The following is a 20,016-nucleotide window of genomic DNA, read 5'->3' as shown; positions in this document are numbered from 1 at the left end:
CCTGAATGAAAGATGTAAAGGCCAACCTAAGAACTGAATTTTTTCCAAAGTAAAGATGCTGTAGGAATGTGGAGAGAAATGAGACACGGGGGAGGACAAAAGCAAAGCTCCCTGTCTCTGGTCCCACACTTCTTCACCACCGAATTCAGAGACTTCAGGACACCCAGACCTTACATGGCCGGGACGATTTTCCTCCAGTGGACACCTTCACTACCATCCCGAGACTTCCAGGCGGGCAACCACCGGGCCACCGCTGGCCTGAGGGACCCGCAGGGCCTTCCCCACACCGGCAGGGTCGAACGGAAGAGGCATGTGCTCTAATCTAGACTTGGGAAGGCTCATGTCATCCCCATCCATGTTCCTGTTGTTCAGCTTCTCACCCCACTCCTCCTCCGCACAGAGGGAACCCACCCCTGGAGGGGCCCAGAGACTGAAGCTCTTGATGAAGAAGTCTCAGTTCCCCCGAACAGTTTTTAAACCCAAGGTGAGGGGCTTCAGATGCAGTGTACAAAGTGAACCCCATACAACAGGCTCCCTGACAGGGCGAAACACAGTCTCACCTGAGGACAGAGGCTGGCTGGCCACCGTCCCCAGGAGTCGGCCCAGCACAGGCACGCGGCGCAGTGACACAACTTGGCATGATTCACTGTGTCACGTCAAGTACTCCTCACCGCATACATAACAAAGTCAGTCAGATGGACACGCTCACACTGTGTTCCCTCTGTGACGCAGAGAGGAAAACTGTCAACTCAGAATTGTAGAGGTCTTGGGGGTGGGCCCCAGAAGAGAGCAGGAGCCGTAAGAACTCCCTTGCTCAACAACATCAAAGCCTTCCTTCCCGAGGCCTCCATCATCACCAATGGTTCATTTTTTTTCTTTTATCTCCCCTCCGTCAAGACTTTCAATGCAGGGATACACGAAATCAGGAGGGAAAAAAAAATTTTTTTAAAGATTCATTTGGAGCATTTAAGTTTTACCAAAAGCAGGGAAAAGGGAAGGGACACAGACTTTCCACCTCTACCTCCATCCCCACTCTCCTTCCTCCCAACCTACTTTGCTTTAAATCAAAGCAAATTTTTTCAGTAAAAGGGTCCCTGAGTAATTATCCTAGGCTCTGTGGGCCATTAGGTCTCCAGTACAAAGACTCGACTCCAAAACTAGCCACAGACCAACAGCCACATGCTAACTGGCTGGCTCTGTTCCAAAAATCCTTTATGGATGAACCCTTAAGTCTGAATTTCACGTTCATTTTTACACATCGTGAAACATGACTCCTTTTTTCCAACTGTGAAAAAAAAAAAAAAAAAAAAAACACACTCTCGGCTCCCGGGCCAACAGGGAGGGGACATGGCACACAGGGTCCAGTCTGCCCGACCCTGCTCTAAATGGCTGATGTCAGCTTGTTAGGGATGTAGTATACATGGGGGGTTTTTAGGATCGGGGCGGGGGAAGGTTTAGAGGTTTGCACAAACCAAAACAAAACCAGGCACAGGTGACATTACAACAGTACATTTCAGAAAGAAAGCACCCACCTCTGTCACTCGAACCCCAAGAAAGCCCAAAAACTCCTTTCATCACTTCTTGGCAGGAGACTACAAATTTTAAAACGTGCCTCCTTACTTCTAAAGTTAAGCTTTCACTCTCTCCTCCTTGAAAAAGAAGTATGAGGATACGTATTATGTTTTCTGAATCAGACCCCTAGCTACTACTTAGATTCCCCTTGTGGGTTCAGCAGTGGACACGCTGTCGGATATAAAGGATATCAAAACACACCTTTTCCCCTAAAGGTCTTTGATCCCTGAGAGTGTTCAGTGATTTACCCGCAGTATGGATGTGATAAATTGGGGCTGATCCCTCCCAGATCCATAATCCCAGCTGATCCGCCTTTGATCTGCTGCAGATATTTTAGAAATGATTTTACCTAGAAGTCAGTACACATATATATTTTTTCTTTTTGGGGGTACGTATGTGTTTGTGTATGTGTCATTAGTACTTATATTTATGGCAATGAAGTTAGCATGGTCTTACAGGAACAATACCAGACTTTAAAATACTGATTCTGCCACTTAGCTCTGTGACCCAAAAAAAACTAATTAGCCTCTCCAAACCTTTTATGAGAGCGGGACATAAAACGATCTTTCTCAAATAATCCCAATGCTTTGGTACAAGGCCTGGTTGGCACTAATTCACCCACTTATTCAACAAAGGTTTAATGAGCCCCTCCAATGTCCGGGGCCCGAGGAACACATGAACAAGGCGGACCCAGACTCCTCCACTGTGGAATTTACAGACCAATGGCAACTCACTGTTCCTAAAAACACACACGCACAAGCACGCCTGAAACACTCCTTAAACTATAAAACGTCTGTCCTCCTTTGCTTTCTCTACTTTGAATTCCACTCCAACCTGCTAGCCTGGGAGTGGCACCGGCTTTGGAATCTAACAGACGCAGATAAACACACGTCTGTCTGTCGTGGTCTGTCATTCCTGCTTTAGAGCATGACTTCGGAAGACTGTCGGCATCTGAAGACTCAGGCACTCCTGACCGAGACCATTCTTCAGAAATTCCATAGTCCGTAGCGAGGGTTCTCACATGGTCTTGCCAAGGCACAGTCTGAATCCCAAAGTGGTGAGGGGGATCAGGACATGCTGCCCCCAACTATGCCACTTTGACATAAGAAATACTTAAAGCTGAAGGGATCTGAGAAGCAGCAGGTGCAGGAAGGACTCTCTGCCCTCAGAGGGAAATCTAGAGGAACGCTTATGAACAGGCCTTGATACGCTTGCCCAGTAACTACCTTAGTCTCTACCCTTTTGTCCCACCACATTTTCCCATGACTCTCTACTCTTCAACAAAACGTACAAAAGCACTCAGGTTTAACCATTTCTTAGAATCTTCATTTCCTTATGAAGGCTCCCATCTGGCATGAAACTTACATGAAATCAATGTTTATGTCTTTCTCTTGTTAATCTGCCTTTTGTCAGTCCAACTCATGGGGCCCTCGCTGGAGAACCTCAGAAGGTATTGGGAGAAAGTGTTCTTCCCTCACAGAGGCGAGGCTGGTCTGCGAAGGCAAAACCTTTAGCTAGTACGTAAGCCAAGCCTAGCACCTGCCTGTCAGCTCTGGTTTGTTCCTTTCATTTAACGGACTTTATTTAGTCTTTGCAACTACTCTAAGAGGCAGGTATAACCATCCTCCCGGAACACGTACAGGAACTGGAAGTAACTGGACACTAGAGCGGCTTTGAGGATCTTGTCCGATCAGCCTCCCATGCTCAGGGTCTAAGAGGTGATTTCTGACCCTGTCCACACTTAGAACCAGCCCAGGTACCTGAGCAAATCCTGAAGCCCAGCCCCACTCCAGAGGAGCCATCCGAGAGCGAAGCCCAAGTATCAGGACTTTCTAAATGCTCCTCTGATTTTCGTCTAGGTAGATGCTGTAAAGTGACAGTCACTAAGCCAAATGTAGCCCGGAAACTCCTAAAAATCAGAAGACTGCACGTAATACCCACATTCTGGCTTCTACAACCATGCTGCCTAGTGTGGTAGCCATGAGTCACATGTGGTTATTCAGTTTAAATCAATTCAACTGAAATAAAATTTAAAATATGGTTCCTTGGTCATACCAGCCACATTTCAAGTGCTCGGTAGCCTCCCGTGGCTGCCTTACTGGACGATGCAGATATGGAACACTTCTGTCATGGATACAACAGCTATCACCATCCCCTTACAGTCTAATACAATCAATTGGACAGCACTGTTCCTAAAACTCCAAGGATCTAGGCCCACATTCCAACGAGACAACAGGGTCATCGCCTGCTTTAGACAGGCCACATGTTTTCCCATTGGCAGCCTGACTCCACTCATTCAGGTCTGTGACCTGCCCCGACCTTATGCGAGTTAGATAAACTAGTGCAGAGTTAGATAAACTGGTGCAGAGCCTGATAAGAAACAGGCTCAAATTCTTTACCTCTAAAGCTTACCTGCACGTGTGGTGCGTTCCCTCTGTCCCCTCACCTCCCTCATTCCATCTCCCTCTTTCTGTTTTTACTGAGGCAAGAAGGTTAACTTACGTGACATGAGATTCTACCTGACAAATGGCCCGCTGGCCTCCGGAGTCAATGTCTACACGGACGTGTACTCGTTCTGTATGTTTCCCTACACTTTGAAAGATCAGATTTTCATCTGGGCAAAGGTCCACCAAAGAAGATTCAAAAATAACTCCAGTCTCCACAGAAATGGTCACTTCTTCCTGTGAGTAATTGGATGGAAGGTACATGCGTTCTTTCCCATTCTGGACAGTTAGCTCTACTGGGCCCAAATCCTTGCCTGATCTACTTCAAAAGCCCTTTCCAGAAGCTGCCCCAGCCCTCTAAGAGCATCCTGTGTGTGTTGGGTGAACCATGGGACCAACTGCTATTTGGTCACAATGCAAGAGCTGGACGTGGTGTAGAAACCCACAATACATTGACTCATACCTCACACTGAACATCCGAGAACGCCAGTGCAAGATTTATAGACAGCGAGAATCTCGAAACCTCCCACACGTTGCAACAAGATCTGTGAGAACGTTTAGGAAGCAGCCCAACTCCTCAATGGGAGAAAATTTATACAACACCCTGTACAGGACTTGACCAGGCCTCACCCCAACAGCCACCATCAAAAAGGGTCATAACCCACATACACTCTAGTTTGGGTTTGACCAAAATGGCCTCCAACAATTGCCAAGACGTTCTTGAAACTCAAGTCTTCCTTATTTACTCCAGAACTTCTTTTTTTGTAACCAGGGCTTGCAAAAACAGTGAAGTCAGGTTCTTCCAATCAATATTTATGTATTAAGCCCTAGGGAACACAGAAACTGAGTCATACTGGAGTTTCAGTTGTCAGTACATAAAGTCCAAAAGGCAGAATGGTGCCCCAGGAAGAGATTTTTAAAAGGCAGCTTCTTCACCACTGCCTTGGACCCTACATCTGGAATACAGGACAGTCGTGAGCAGCTCAGCTCTGTCCCTGGTCAGAAGCATCAGGTAAGGCCTGGAATCAGACCGCAGGACAGGGAGGGGACCCATCACCAGAAGAAGGCCCTCCCTCTTCCAGCTACCAAACCCCAGGGGTGCATGGCCAACTAGCTGCTGCTTCTGTTCTCAGCTCAAAGTAGTTCAGAAGGAAGCGCCTGGAAGTTGAGCTCCAGGGGAAAATGCATTGGGGGTAGGAGAGGAGGGAACAGAGGGAGTACTCCAAGGTAAAGGTAGAGAAGACGATCGTGGAGAAAACAAAGCTTATTTATAGGCCACAATGAAAGCACTCGGGTTCCAGAACCCAATATAGCATTTCTACTGTGTGAACAGCATGTAACAGATCATAGTAATAGTATATTTAACACTTCGGTTATATTCATCTCTTTCAAGAATACCCAGGACCTGATCACCAACATACTCTCAACGGAGAAACTCAACCACCTGTTCCATGTGGTGAAGAGTGTTCACAGGTGCCAGGCACGGTGCTTCCAGAGTGTGAATGACGGACACACCCCTTAGCAAAGCAGGGTAGGACGCGAGGAGCCCCCCCCACCCCTGCCCACACAGTGGAGGGACTCTCACTGCTCTGCACTGAACCTCCTTACCCAGACTTGATTCCCGCAGGAGGAAGGCTACACCCGGCCCTCAAGACCCTCATGGCGAGAGTGGTGGTTTCTTTGGACCATGGGGAGGGAGCTCCTTAATCACATTTAAGCAAGTTAATATCTCTTCAAGGCCACCTGGGGATTAAGTGTCGGAGCAGAGAGTAGAAAGGACACCCCCACCCACCCCCCCACCCACCCCCACCACCCCGCCAGGGAGTGGACTCCAAGGTTCAGCAGTGCAAACAAAGAGCGGGATTACTGTGCTCAGCTTCCTGCTGAGTGGAAAGCTGGACTTTGGAAACCTTACACAAATGTGTCTATCAAGTCCAGAACAACACAGGAAGCTGTGGCATTCTTTAAAAAAAAAAAAAAAAAAAAGGCAAATGACAAACTCAAGCAACTAATCTTCCGCCCAGCATCATGCATCAGTCATGAAAGGTTCTGCTTTCATGCCACACCCAGCTGTTTTGGGGGTGTGTAGGCACGCATGTCAGAGAGAGTGTATGTGCGTGTAAGTTTTTTACATGTCCACAATGAAAACATACCCATCCTAAATATATTCCAAATTATTTCAGGGAACCCGACCACTGTTAAATCAATGCCACCTCTTTCTGAACCACTTTGTATCAAGATTAATTAACATAATCTACAGCAAGCACACAGCACACTGCCTGACACATTCCTGTGGACTGACAAGTAGTAGCTTACCTTCTTCATAGTAAGAGCTAACACGCGGGGGGCGCCTGGGGGCTCGGTCGGTGAAGCTTCTGCCTTCGGCTCAGGTCATGATCCCAGGGGTCCTGGGATCGAGCCCCGAATCGGGCTCCCTGCTCAGTGGGAAGCCTGCTTCTCCCTCTGCCCCACCACTCCCTCTGCTTGTGCCCCCTCTCTCTCTCTTGCTTTCGCTCAAATAAATAAAATCTTTTAAAAAATTATAGCTAACATGTAAAGCCTATTATGGACCAGGCACTGCACTAGGCCCTTACACACACACACACACACACTTCCCTGCAGCCCTACATGGGTGCTATCATCACATCTAATTTACACACAAGAAAATTGGGTATGCAGAGATTGGAGCCATTTGCAAAAGGTCACGTTGAAAAAAAAAATCGCAGGCCAGGGTTCAATCCAAATTGCAGTTCTTAACCAGCACGCTGTGCAATTTCTGTACTCTAACAGCTGGGCAGCATTCCCACCAGAAAAATATACCCTCTTTTGCCATTCACACTGACGTGATTTGGGGGGGGGGTCATTCTTCTGTAGGGTGAGACCAGGGTTCCTCAACATGTGTGCCCCCCTCTAGCAGCTCCCCTCGAGCCAGGGTCCGCCCTACTTACTGACTGGCTGGTGCTCCCTGGGTGTGACACAGCGATCATCAGTGGCAAAGCAGCCGGGGAGGGGGAGGACAGGCTGCAGAGGGGGGGGGCAAGAGTGAAGGCTGGCTGCCTCAGCTGGTAGAGGCCGACGGGGACAGCTCTAGGCAGCTGCGACAGCAGTTCCCACCTCAGAGACCGAGAACAACGCAGGCAAGGGACCACAACACAGCGCAGACACAGCATGTGAGCAGACACAATGACATGAAACAGCACTTGAAGCCAAATGCATATGAAACCCAGTCCAAGACAACAAGGGGGTTCTGAAGCCAAAGTACAGCCCTAACCATGTTCTTGTCAAAAAAAACAAAAATGCACGGGCTTTCAACAATGGACGACTGCTCTGTCTTGCTTTTCTAATTAAAAATGGTCATTCGCCCTTCCTTCCTCAGCCTCCAACAGCACCAGACCACCTCGGTTCCAATCCTGAGGCTTCCTGAAGTAAAGACGCAACAGCACTCTGAACCGTCCGGCCCCATGTTATTTTCATGGGACTTAAGCATGACTGGCTCATGTGTCATGTTACAGAGCTTCCGGTTAAAGTGAGCAAATAAATAATAAACAAATTTAAATTAAAAAATGGAAGAGGAGTGACGACACTAGACATCCTCCCCCTGAACGAACTGTGAGCAGAAAAAAGGTCTCCAGCAGCGTGTTATGAAACATTGGCCCACGCATGCATACGCAAACACATGTGGTCCCTGAGCCTTAGGCTCTCTACTTAGTAGGGAATTTCCGAAGAGTAATGGTTTCTTTGACAGGCTGGAAGGAATGCAACAACAAAGATCCGTCTCCAAACAAGAAAACCCCAGCTGGAGGCCAGGAATGGAACAATCCTTCCAGGGGTTCCAACTCCAAAGAACCAACTGCCATATCTGGGTCAATTTCTCTGGCAGCAAAAACTACAGGATGCACAGCAAGTGAGAAGATGAAAGACTGTTGCATTGGGATTGGTCAACCGATGGCTGAAAAGACCACTCAGGGACCGAGGTAAGAGAATATGGTGGCTCAAAGCCTGGAGGCTCTGGATGAGGCCCCAGTTCACCCCCTCCAGCAGCTACTACCTGTGAACGTGAGGAGGCCATAATCAATCAGCACAGTGAGGGCTCGGTTTGGCTAACTACCAACGCCACTGCCATCTCTGTCACCAAACCAAGAGTGAGCTTCGGCTGGTAAGAGGGCAAAAGGTGACCTAAGCCTAGGGGCTCCAAGTACAGGTCATCAAAACAAATGGAATTTCGTATCTACACTTCGCGGAGAGAAGAAATGATCCTTTGGTTTGTGGCCATGGCCAAATCTTCAAGCCCACAAATGCATCACAAGAGTAGAAAATGTCCACAGTAAAACAGAAACTTTTCACTATTTTTTCTAGTGAAACAAAACTGTGAGCTATTTTGCATTCTTTATAGTTTCTTCTTCTTCTTTTTTTTAAAGTCTCTGCTAGCACAGCCATTAAAGACAATCTCTAAAAGTCTTTGTTGAGCATCAGAATGAGACAGCTGGGATACTGGCATGAGGAAATGTTCAATCTTGTCATTTTGCAAAAGGAATTCATATTCATAATTAATGAGGCTTTTGTCCATGCCAGAAAGAAAATCTAAAGGCTCAACTATGCTTAAGTCAATTCTACCCAAGCCAACTGCAATACAATTTTATAAATTATAGAGCAACAGGGAAGAACAAGATTTGAGAAGTGAGCATAAAGAAAAAGACCAACATACTTTAAGGAAGAAACTGGCTTAAAGATATTAATTTCTGAAAGGATGGCTCCAATTTTTTTCTCCTCCATAAAAGAAACAGTAATTGAAAATTTTAACATCCTAAGAAAAAGCAGGTACTTGACCATCACTGCATCGGTCTGAAAGAGTTAATAAGACTATGTTTCTGAGTGTGTCAGTCAGATGCTGCCAGGTACAGCACCAGGACCACCATTATTAACCCAAAACATCAACTAAAAATCACCAAGATGGGCGGATGAACCACAAAAGTAGCTTTGGTTCCAGAGGCACGTCTACACAGATGGCGGACAAGTAGAAAACTCTTAAATAAATACTAAGGAAACAACTCAAAGAAATTTCCTTAAAGATAACTTTTCTCATTGTGTGGCTATTGAAGAAATATACAAGACAAACCAGTGTTAAAGGAAAAGCTCATTTCATTCACTAATCAAAGTTTTATTCAGCAACAACCATGGTGGAAGCTAAGGGTATAACGATGAAAAAAATACAAAACACTGGCAGGGTAACTGCCAGACGCTAGCTGAAGTAGTGGACAAGAGGAAGAGGGATTACTTGCTTAATGTGTATGGGGTTTTGGGTTTTTTGTGATAAAATATACCTAATACAAAATTTAGCATCATAGTCATCTCTTTAAGATTTTATTTTCTTTTAGAGCTTTTTGGGTTTATAGCAAAATGGAGGAGAAGGGATAGATCTCCGATATATGCCCTTATCATGACAAATGCACAGCTTCCCGTTATAACACCCCCCACCAGAATGGTACAGGTGTTATCCCCGATGAACTGACTCTGGTCCGGCATTATCACCCGAAGCGCACAGTTCGATGAGGATGCGTCCTTGGTGTTGCATGGTCATGTAGCCATCAGTACAGCATGACACAGAGTATTTTTTACTGACCTAAGAATTCTGTGCATTATCACCATTTTTTAAAAAGATTTTATTTATTTGAGAGAAAGAAAGAGACAGAGCGCACAAGCAGGGGAAGCAGCAGAGGGAGAAGGAGAAGCAGACCCCTCTGCTGAGCAGGGAGCCCGATGTAGGGCTCGATCCCAGAACCTGGAGAGCATGACCTGAGCCGAAGGCAGATGCTTAACAGATGGAGCCACCCAGACACCCCAACACTATAACCATTTTTAAGTGTAGAGTTCCATGGCATTCCAGTACACTCACTCTGTTGTACAACCCTCACCAACACCCATCTCCACAACTTCTCCCTCACCCTGGGTGCAGGTTTAATTTGAAGTGATCAAAATACTTCAGAACCAGACGGAGGTGACAGTTGTACAACACTGTGAATAATGAAATACCACCGAACTATTTGCTTTCCAACAGTTTTATGTTATATGAACTTCATCTCAATTAAGGAAACAAAAACAAAAACAAAAACAGGGCACACCAGAGGAGTGCTCACCGGTGTCATCAGTGAAGGAGTCCTTGCCTTGAAGCAGCTCAGAAGTTTGAAAGGGAATGGTGATGGGCCACCCAGGTTCTGGCTTGGAGCGAAGCAGGCAGCCTCTAACCTGCCTAAGGACCAAGAAAGGCTTTCCAGATGAGAAGGCACCTGAGAGCAACCTTAGAGCATCAGCTAGGATCTGCGTAAGGGAAGGAAAGGAATATTCCAAGTGAAGGCTAAGGTGGGGAAGGTGAGATTCCCCAGCCTGCGGGCATGCAAGAGACAACTAAAAAATCTCAAAATTCATTTTTTAAGAATGGTAACCATGTTAGATGATGGGTTTCTAATTAACTTAACTGGGGTCATCATTTCACAATGTCTAAGTATATGAAATCATGATATACATCTAAAAAAAAAAAATCACAACCTAAATATATAGTTATTTGTCAATCATACTTCAATAAAGCTTGAAAAAATAAAACATTAACAAAATAAAAATTCATTCAAGTTACCATTACAATGCCCCAAATCTAGGAGCAATATAGTATTACAATTACAATTACATGTAATATTTATAATATGTAAATACTCATTTATAAACAAAGATATAAACCGTAGTAGTAATAAACAAAATAGTAACAGAGCCCAGAGAAGAAAGGGAAATCGTAAAATGTCAGAAGTCTCTTGGAGGAAAATCAGGGACATAAAGAAATGAAGAGACATGGGCAGAGGTTGGAGACAGAGAGGTAGGAGACAAGGCAAACAATGGCGGAATGAGACATGAGCATTGGTCTCTAAGAAGCAGCCAAGGAACCCCCGGTCCGACGTGGGCAGGACCCCAGAAATTATGTGACACAGCAGCACATGACCTTGTGTCACAGCTGCTGGGCCCTTTCAGAGCCACAGTGTCAAGCGACTCCACAATCACCCTGACAGGCAGGGATGGCCAACCCGACTGTCCTCCAACAGACAACAAAGCTGACGTGTGTCCAATCGGACCAACCCACCAAAGCCACCCACCGCTGTGACCGGGCAGCACGGACCTCGAGCCAGCGACCCAACCCAGGCTCTGCCTCGGCCAAGCCACCTCTCCGTGAAGGAAGCCAGCCCAGTGGGAATGAAAACCTCTGTCCATCTCCATCACTGTTCTTAGTCCACTGAATCTTTTAAAATACTATATAATCTTCACACTGGAGAATGACCTTCTGCGGAAAAGGAGCAATCTATTTTGGTAAGATTCGGCCTCTTCACAAGTTTTATCCATGACTTGGCACAGTGGTCATTGCTCAAATGAAACCATTGCATGGTGTCAAACTTCTAAAATCGAAACACGGTTATAAATAACTTAAAACCCAGCTTAAAGGAACCAAGTTCCCCACAACTGAGTCAAGAAAAGGCACAGCCATGGTTCCACCAAACCGCCCTATGACAAGACCTGAAGGGTCTAATTCAGAGGTTCTCATCAGGACCATTTTAACTCCCAGGGGACACTGGGCAACATCCAGAGACGTTTTCAGTTTTCACAACTGGGGGACAGACCAGGCATGCTGCCAGACGTCCCAAAATGCACAGTCTTCACAACCAAGAATTCTCCAGCCCAACATGTCAATAACACCGCAGTGAGGAAAGGCTGGTCTCAATCCCGAGAGGGTTCTGTATAGACAAATGATCTCTCAGGTGATAAGAACGTGGGACTGAGGGTCACACAAAGCAGATACACACTCCAAGCTCTGTGGCTTCAAAGTTATGTGACGTTTTAACCCAGTCCCTGCGAGTCATCAAGCTGGTTCCCCTTGTTTGCAAAATGGGGTTGCTACCACCTCAAGATAAAGCGGCTGGAGGACCAGCTGAGCACTTCAACGGGTGGAGGGCCCTCCGTGAACCCTCAAGACCATGGCTGGCCTGTGATCCCCACCACTTGTGACAGGCAAAGGCTCTGGGGTGTCCCACTGCTTCTGAAGAACACCCACTCCCAGGATTTGCTTCGTACAAACACATTTGGAAAAACAAATGTCAGAGGCATTAGTCGTCCATCTAAACAACGCTGGGACCCATCTTACTGTCCCTCAATCTCACGCCACAGGAGTCTGTTCATGGCAGTGGGAACCTGGGGATGGGGACCTGTCACGTCCCGCACAGATGTGCTCTGGGCCCTTTTGTGGCCAGTGGCTGACGTACCACTGGGAGGTCAGTGGGTGTGTTCAGTTGGCTCATGAGTCCTTCTGGTTCTCGTACAAGCAACACGTCTTACACTTGGCTTTTTAAAACCGTATTATCCAAATGAAGGCTCGCTCTCATCATCACATCCACATTTCAACAAGCACAGATGGCAGCCACGTGCTCAACCGGCCAATCCAGGGCAAACGTTCCGGCGAGCTCTCCAGGCTCTCTGATCCGGTTCTCCGGGCAGGTTCTAAGACAGTGGGGTCAGGAAATGCAGGAAGGGGGTTGGGGTGGAGAACATACAGAAAGCTGGAGGTCTTTTGTCTGCTCTCAAGCCCTTCGGACAAATCAAACGGACGCAGCCAGAGTCAACAGGATGAAAGGCCGCGTCAGCCCGGTGTGCCCGTCATTCCCGAAGGAAGCCTACAGACCCCCAGCTCGAGCAGGAAAGGTTCCACTTTCACCACCTCCTCCAAAATGCTTCTATATTTTATCAGATACCTCTGGCCACCTTTGGGTGATTGTGCTGTTCTACGACCGACACATGAAAAGGGTGCATATTAAGGTCTCTTTCTGCCTTTGCAGAAACAGCATTTTTTAAAATTTGTAATCACTCAGTTTTTCCCCCTCCCTGGTTATTTTAAAGGGAGAAGCAGCGGCATTGTATCGAACCGTGAAATGCGCTCAAATGTAGCTCTAAAGGAAAGTGCCACCAGCGGCTGGATATCGGTTTCCGTGGCAACCAGGGTCCCTGGGCCCTGGCACACACAGCAGGAAACGCTGCAGATTTCCACAGCAGTATCTTTTACTAGAAATAAGCGTCCCGTGGCAATCTTAAATGTTTGGGAAGCAAAACACATATTGTGTGTGCGTGTGTACGTGTGCGCATGTGTACGTGCACACACGTGTGGATGGAGATAGATTTGCAAAACTAAGACAAGGCAGACGAAAGATATACCTCGTTATTCTTGCAGATAAATACGCATAGGTATGGCAAATATAACAATATATTTTTGCTCCAAATTTAAGCAAAGCAGCCCCCCCCGATAGACACAGAGCTAAAAGAAAACAAAAGCATCTTCCATAGGAAAACGAAGGACCGAAATGAAGTGGGAAATGGCTTTCGAGAAACAGCTGACCAAAGATCCTGCAGAAAAGCAAATAAGCAAAGAAAAATCCTTACAAATAATTGACTGAGAGCACAGAAGAGATTTTTTTTTTTTTCTTTTTCTCCACAGCTCATGCTATTTCCTACTTGAATCTCCCCGGCATTAAACCAAGGGACAATGTGAACAAGCGGTTTACCACGCGGCTTTTGGGAGAAACCAGGGGAAAACGCGCTGCGCTAGCAGGACAATTCCCCGTGAGCCCCTTCAAGCTGAGTGGCCTCGGGCAAGCGACTTCGCCCCCTAAAAATGAAAAGGTTCCCAGGACACTAGGTGGTCTATAAGAAAAACCCTGTACCATCTTAAAAATGAAAGACCACAAGGTTAAGTTAAAAACAGAAAACAACTCCAGATCATTCTCAATTTAGGGAACACATAGGTTTCTAAAAGCAGTACATAAAAACCAAATCTCTTTAAAATGTATCAGAAAGATTCACTGCCAGATTTTTGTGAGAGAAGAATATCCTTTTGAATGGTCTGTATTCTCAGAGCTTTGTCTCAACATCCTATTTTTTTTTCCCCTCCAGCTGAGCACACGTGTACGTTCAAGTGATAATATGAGTTCAGAGACTTCCTGTCTCCCCAAGTTTTAGGCCACGGGTTTATCAGCGGAAGTGGAGAAGAGGCGCTTGCAATCAGGCAGAATAGGCTCATCGTAGAAAAACACTAGTTTTGACAACTTCAAGTGTCTTCAAGTTCACATATACATTCCAAACAGTTATTCTTATCTGAGGTGGGCAGACCAGACCAAGTTCACAACTCTACAGCAAATGATCTTTCACAAGAAAACATCATTTTAGAGCAAAACAAAACACCTTGCCACATCTGTAGGAACTAAAATAACTGCATCCTCCCATGAACACTAATCCGTATTTCACCAAAGGAACACCACCACGGTTGTGTGCAACAGGAGGATGGGGCGGAGTATTAGTTATTAAGCCAAAACGAAGAGCAAAAGGGAAAGAATTAGGATGGAGAAGAGGGAGGGAGAAGGGCGGGGGGGATCTTCATGGCTGGTGTACAAAATGCAGACAGCCCAGCTAGCGGGAAGGATGGAACTGCTGAGCAAACCACTTCATTATGTAAACTGCCTAACGACACAAATAAGGATGCTGCACACATCGACCCGGTCACCCATGAAAACACACATCCTCTCCGTGCCCGGACCTTCCACCCCAGCACCACCATCGCCGCCATCGCCGCCGTGTCATTCCCCAGCATTTATTACGGCGGCTGAGGTTAGACAGAAAACAGCACATATCACCTTCAGGCATCATCTGGGAAAATACACAGGGGCCAAACTGGGTGATGCCACGGAACTGAGCATGAACAGATGCTCCTCTCGGATTAGCGGCAGGACAGGCCTTAGCAGGGCGTGCGGGCTCCACTGTGCAGCTCAGACACCCCAGCTCTCCCTGTTAGGGGATTTCAGGATTCTGGGGACAGCCTGCTCCGGACAGCCAGGACGTGCTTACATTCAAGTGGGACTCACGTTAGTGCCTTTCAGCCCAACGCACAATAACCGCTGGAAGTGTTGTTTCAGGAAGATAGTGAGAAGTCACACAGCGCACAGGCGGGCACTGGCTAAGCACCGTGAAGGTGGTTCGTCTTTGGCACCTGTTGCTACCCAACCAAACGTCAATAAGAAAAGGCCACTACTTGTAAGGGGGGGAACAGTACTGCTGGTCAAGCATGAGTTTTAACAGTAAGAAAAGATCAATGGGGGGCCGCCTGGGTGGCTCAGTGGGTTAAAGCCTCTGCCTTCAGCTCAGATCATGATCCCAGGGTCCTGGGATCGAGCCCCACATCGGACTCTGCTCAGTGGGGAGCCTGCTTCCCCCTCTCTCTCTGCCTGCTTCTCTGCCTACTTGTGATCTCTGTCAAATAAATAAATAAAATCTTTAAAAATAATAATAATAAAAAGAAAAGATCAATGAGATCAGAAAGAAGGGATTTCATTGTATCACCAGTAATGCCCCCGTTCATGATCCCAATCTCCTGGAATATACAAATTTGCCCACCAAAATAATCGCATATATTAGCACTGACTTCTGCATTCCTACAACCAAAAAATAAGGGGGTGGCGGGAAGATTTGTTTTTTTAAATTTATAAAATAAAGATACCTAATAAGTATATCATTCCTTTATTTCTTGCTGTTACCTACAGTGTGATTTGTAAAAGAAAAGAAGTTTAAAGTACACAGGCCTCCTTACTATGCTAGACTCAACACCAAGTCTGAATTTTATAACAAGCAAACCAAAAAGTAGTAAGTTTAAAAAATGTTAAATGGTAAGACAAATATTCAAAGGACCACTTTTATTTTATTTTTTTTAAGATTTATTTGAGAGACAGAGAGAAAGATTGCAGGCACGTGAGCAGGGAGGGGACAGAGGGAGAGAGAGAATCCTCAGGCTCCCCTTGGAGTGCAGGGCCCGATATGGGGCTCAATCCTGAGCCCCTGGACCCTGAGATCAAAATCGAAACCAAATCGAGACCAAATCTCAAGACTCTGAGACCAAATGGAAACCAAAATCAAGTCGGACACTGAACCAATTGAGCCACCCAAGCGCCCCAATTGGGTTTTTTTTTTTAAAGATTTCTTCATGTATCTGAGAGAGAGAAAGAGAAAGCATGAATGAGAAAAGGGGGAGAAGGAGAGAATCCTCAAGCAGACACCCCACGGAGCACAGAGTCTGACACAGGGCTGGATCCCAGGACACTGAGATCATGACCTGTGAAATCAAGAGTCAGATGTTTAAATGACTGTGCATCACCCTCTCCTCCATAGGGGCAATTTTTTAAAAGTTGTTTTATCCCAAGCAGAATGTGTAGGATTAAATGTATTGTGGTAATAGGTTAAAATGACTCAAGGTCTATCAGAGTAGAAAAGCATCAAAAAGTGAAACCCACAAGGAGGATATGCATCCATGAATCCACTTAAAAAGGCATTATATTTTTTATGTCACCCCTTTGTAGGTCAAAGACAACTCCAAAATCTTTCTAGGAGATGGAGAATTTATATCCTGAAGCAATTTAAATAATAGGCACACACATTTTAGCTAGGGTAAATATTATTATAAAAAGCAACAACTTACAACTTTTTTTTAATTTGGACTTCATGTAAGATTGAGACTATGACAGGTATTAAAATACAAAAATAGATGGATATGTACTCCTAGACACGTAGTACACATTTCAGCATGGAGTGGCTTGAGAAGCTGATGGAAATTCCTAAAGCTACTATTCCAGATTGTGGCCCAAAAGCCCTCAGCAAAGTTGTAAGTTACATATAATTAAAATTAATTAAAATGTAAAAAATTAGGAATTCAGCTCCTCAGTTACGCTAGCCCCATTTCAAGTGCTCAAAAACCACATGTAGCGAATAACTACCCTATTGGGCAGTGAAACCACAGACCATTTCCAGAATTTCACAGAACAGCCTGGCCCAGACTGAAAACTCCACAGGGCCAGGACGCCACAGCAGGCATACACAGCACCTGTCAAGTCCTGGCACTGGGCCTGCAATTAAAGGGAAAACAAACAAAAAAGAAATGCCAGAAAAAAGGTGACTTTGTCTTTGCCCGGTCAATTTCCTACTTGAAACAAATACAAACGTTCTTATTCTGCATAGCTCTGTTCTTCCTCCCCACACCCGCCAACATCAAACCAGCGAGACTCTTCAAAACGTAACTAACAGTGGGGCACAGTTAGCTTAGAGCTTCCTCAGCACAATTCACCAGAATCGAAATCAAGAAGGCAAGTTCAAAACCCTGCAAATGAAAAGCACTGGACAGTTTCTAGGTCAGCATTACCTAGGCTCATGTTTAAAACTATAAGAAAATACAGTTGCTGGTCCATCCACCCTGAAAGCTATGAAGGATTTCACTTTAGGAAAAAATTTTAATACATCAGGAACTGTTTCCTGGGCACCTAACATGTGCCAGGCTCTGGGAAATCAGAGCTCAGGTGCCCCTATGATGGTTACATACAGTCTCTAAGCAAAATTCACCCCTGCCAGGTTTCCATAAAGCTCCTTCTCCGGGCTCCAGAAGATGCTTTCTGCTAGACTCCATTTTCTCCTATTATCTGGTAAATCCTCAGAATAAGATCGTCAGAAAAATGAAATACATGATCCTTGAAGTTTTCCAAAGAAGCTAAGCTCTTAAAGAAAAATCACAACGGAGCTTGTTTCCCAGACTTTTAACTTCTCTCTTTTCCTAAAGGCAATAAATTCCCAAAGACAATAACCAAAAATAACCATTCACATAATCTACCACCGTATCTAGAGATGAGCAGGCTGCCGTTTGAGACCTTTTTATTTTGAATCAGTGAATGAATTTGTCGACATTCCTTTCACGTCCATAGTCAAAGAATATTCAGTTCCAGGCCTGTGAGAAGGGCCTTATTTATGATTTTTTTAAAATAATTACTTTTTCCCCCAGTTTGTGGCTGAGGAGATTCCTAGGTAGAAATCACAAGGCTCTGATTACATGAAACAGTCTGACTTGAACACACACCAAAGTCAAGCCAGAAGTTAAGGGCCAGTGAAATCTCAATCCACCTAGTTAAACTAAAACTCGGGGGCAAACAAAACCGGCTGAGCTGCCTCTTCCAATAGCTTCCGAGCATCTCCTCCCCTAGAAGGGAAGGTTTCCTCTCTTCCCTGGGCCCAGCCACTCCCCCACCCGCCCCCTCCTGTGACTGCATCATGAAATTGCTAGGGCCCTCTTCAGCTATAAGAAATATGAAGTCACATACTCCACACCAGACTGGACCTCGGGCGGTGGGGGGGGGGGGTCACCAGAATGTGAATTCTGAACCACATGGAATCTGACCAAGATCCAATCCCACCAGCTTCCCGCCCCCGGGGGATGACAGCCTTCTTCACCCAGATCCACCAAGGCCCGTGCAAGCGTGCTCACTGCTGTACGTGCTCAGTCATTCATTCATCAAACACTGTCTGCACTTTGCCAAATGCCGGAGAGCCACTGAGCATCTACGTGCCCAGGCTCCTCAGAGAGGCCTGTCCTGGAGGGGCCTGCATCCTAGTACGGAGCCAGGGATGACACAGTGAGCCACACGCTTGCACCGTGCGCGGAGGCCCTGAGACCTGAAGTCTCCCCCTGCTTTGGTGATCATCGGTATCATCCGTGACACGACTGCGAACCTGGCTCTTGGGAAAACAAGCAGCAAATCCTCGAGCATCTAAAGGAGGCGGACAGGGGGTGGAGGGAGAAGGACATTCCAGGTCTGGAAGGCACCCACGAGCGAGCAGATGGGGATCAAAGGATTTAAGGGCTTCAGGGAGCCAGGAGCGTCTCTCTGTGGGTGGGAGTGCCAGGCCCTGGCAGAGATGTCGCTGGACAGGTGGCTTATGGCAAGAGGCCCAAACCTCGCTGGGGAGAAATCTCTCCCGAGGAACTTAAAAAAATCTGAGATTCCCAGGTCCTACCCACACACATCTGACTCCACAGATACAAGGTAGGGCCCTGAAATCTGTATTTTTTTTTTTAAAGATTTTCTTTACTTGAAAGAGAGAGCAGTGTGAGCGAGAGCGAGAGAGAGAGCGAGAGAGAGAGCGCTCGCAGAATGGAGAGCCTGCTCCTGGCGGGGCAGAGGGAGAAGCAGGCTCCCCGCTGAGCAGGGAGCCTCATGTGGGCTCAATCCCAGGACCCTGGGATCACGACCTGAGCGGAAGGCAGAGACTTCAATGACTGTCACCCAGGCTCCCCTGAAATCTGTATTTTAAAATCAACTTCTTGAGTGATTATGACCTACACAGTCCTCCTCAACGTTCCAGCTTCTACCAGCCCTCCTCAAAGGCACACTGCAGGTCTGAGGGGCCCTTGACTTTTCTCTTCGTACCCTCCCTCTCTCCATACCCTCCCTCTCTCCATTATCCTATGCTTCACATTGCTTCCTCCACTTCCTCTGTCTCCAGGGCAAAAATTGGAAAGTCTAAAGATAACCTAGGGGAGAGAATTTGGACGTCCATCTTCATTCATATTTTATGGACTTAATAGGGTCAAATGAGATTTTTCAAATCAGAGAATATTAGAGCTGAGAAAGGTTCCTTGTGATCATCTAGGACTCTGTGTCCTGGGAACACCCCCTTTTAGAGGTGGGGAAATTAAAGCCCAGAAAAGTGAGCCCAGAAAAGACTTGACCCCTCCTTACCGAGGTTTTGCTTTTCTGCTGTGTCAGTTAAACCCCCAGTCAGCTGTGGTCTGGAATCAGCTGACCCTCCTTCTGACAAACCGTCAGGAGGTCGGTTCAACAGGAGCCCAGCACTGGGTGACAGCACCTTCGTCACTCCCCTCACTTCAGCTCACCTCGTAGGCATTTATCATCATCTCTCATCATCACGAGAAGTATGGGAAAAGATGTTCTGAGAAACAGAAAGGCTGTATTCACGTAATTTTTATTATAAGATAGTCTCATGACTGGTCTATTTTATTATTACTATTTGTTGTTAATCTCTGAGCCTAATTTATAAATTAAACTTAGTAACAGATATATACATATAGAAAAAACAGAACGTACAGGGTTCAGGA

At 46.2% G+C, this 20,016-nt stretch overlaps 1 protein-coding gene across 14 annotated transcripts in view; it reads right to left on the bottom strand.

The window, feature by feature from the left end:
* The window catches only part of MTSS1 (MTSS I-BAR domain containing 1), a 158,259-nt gene that overhangs the window by 105,381 nt on the left and 32,862 nt on the right, over positions 1–20,016 (bottom strand). Inside the window, exon 1 of one of the 14 annotated variants that reach the window (XM_047724142.1) lies at positions 11,335–11,452. The exons of 12 other annotated variants lie outside the window; for them this stretch is intronic. In XM_047724142.1, the coding sequence (XP_047580098.1) occupies positions 11,335–11,437 (103 nt within the window). In that variant the 5' untranslated portion in view covers positions 11,438–11,452. Of the gene's footprint in view, positions 1–7,239; positions 7,384–11,334; positions 11,453–20,016 lie in introns of those variants that run through there. One more of the 14 variants, XM_047724149.1, reaches the window with a different exon arrangement.

Source organism: Lutra lutra, chromosome 4, assembly GCF_902655055.1.
Source record: "Lutra lutra chromosome 4, mLutLut1.2, whole genome shotgun sequence".
Classification (NCBI taxonomy): Eukaryota; Metazoa; Chordata; class Mammalia; order Carnivora; family Mustelidae; genus Lutra; species Lutra lutra.
The sequence above is the reverse complement of the archived record's forward strand: the minus strand, read 5'-3'. Positions and strand labels throughout refer to the sequence as shown.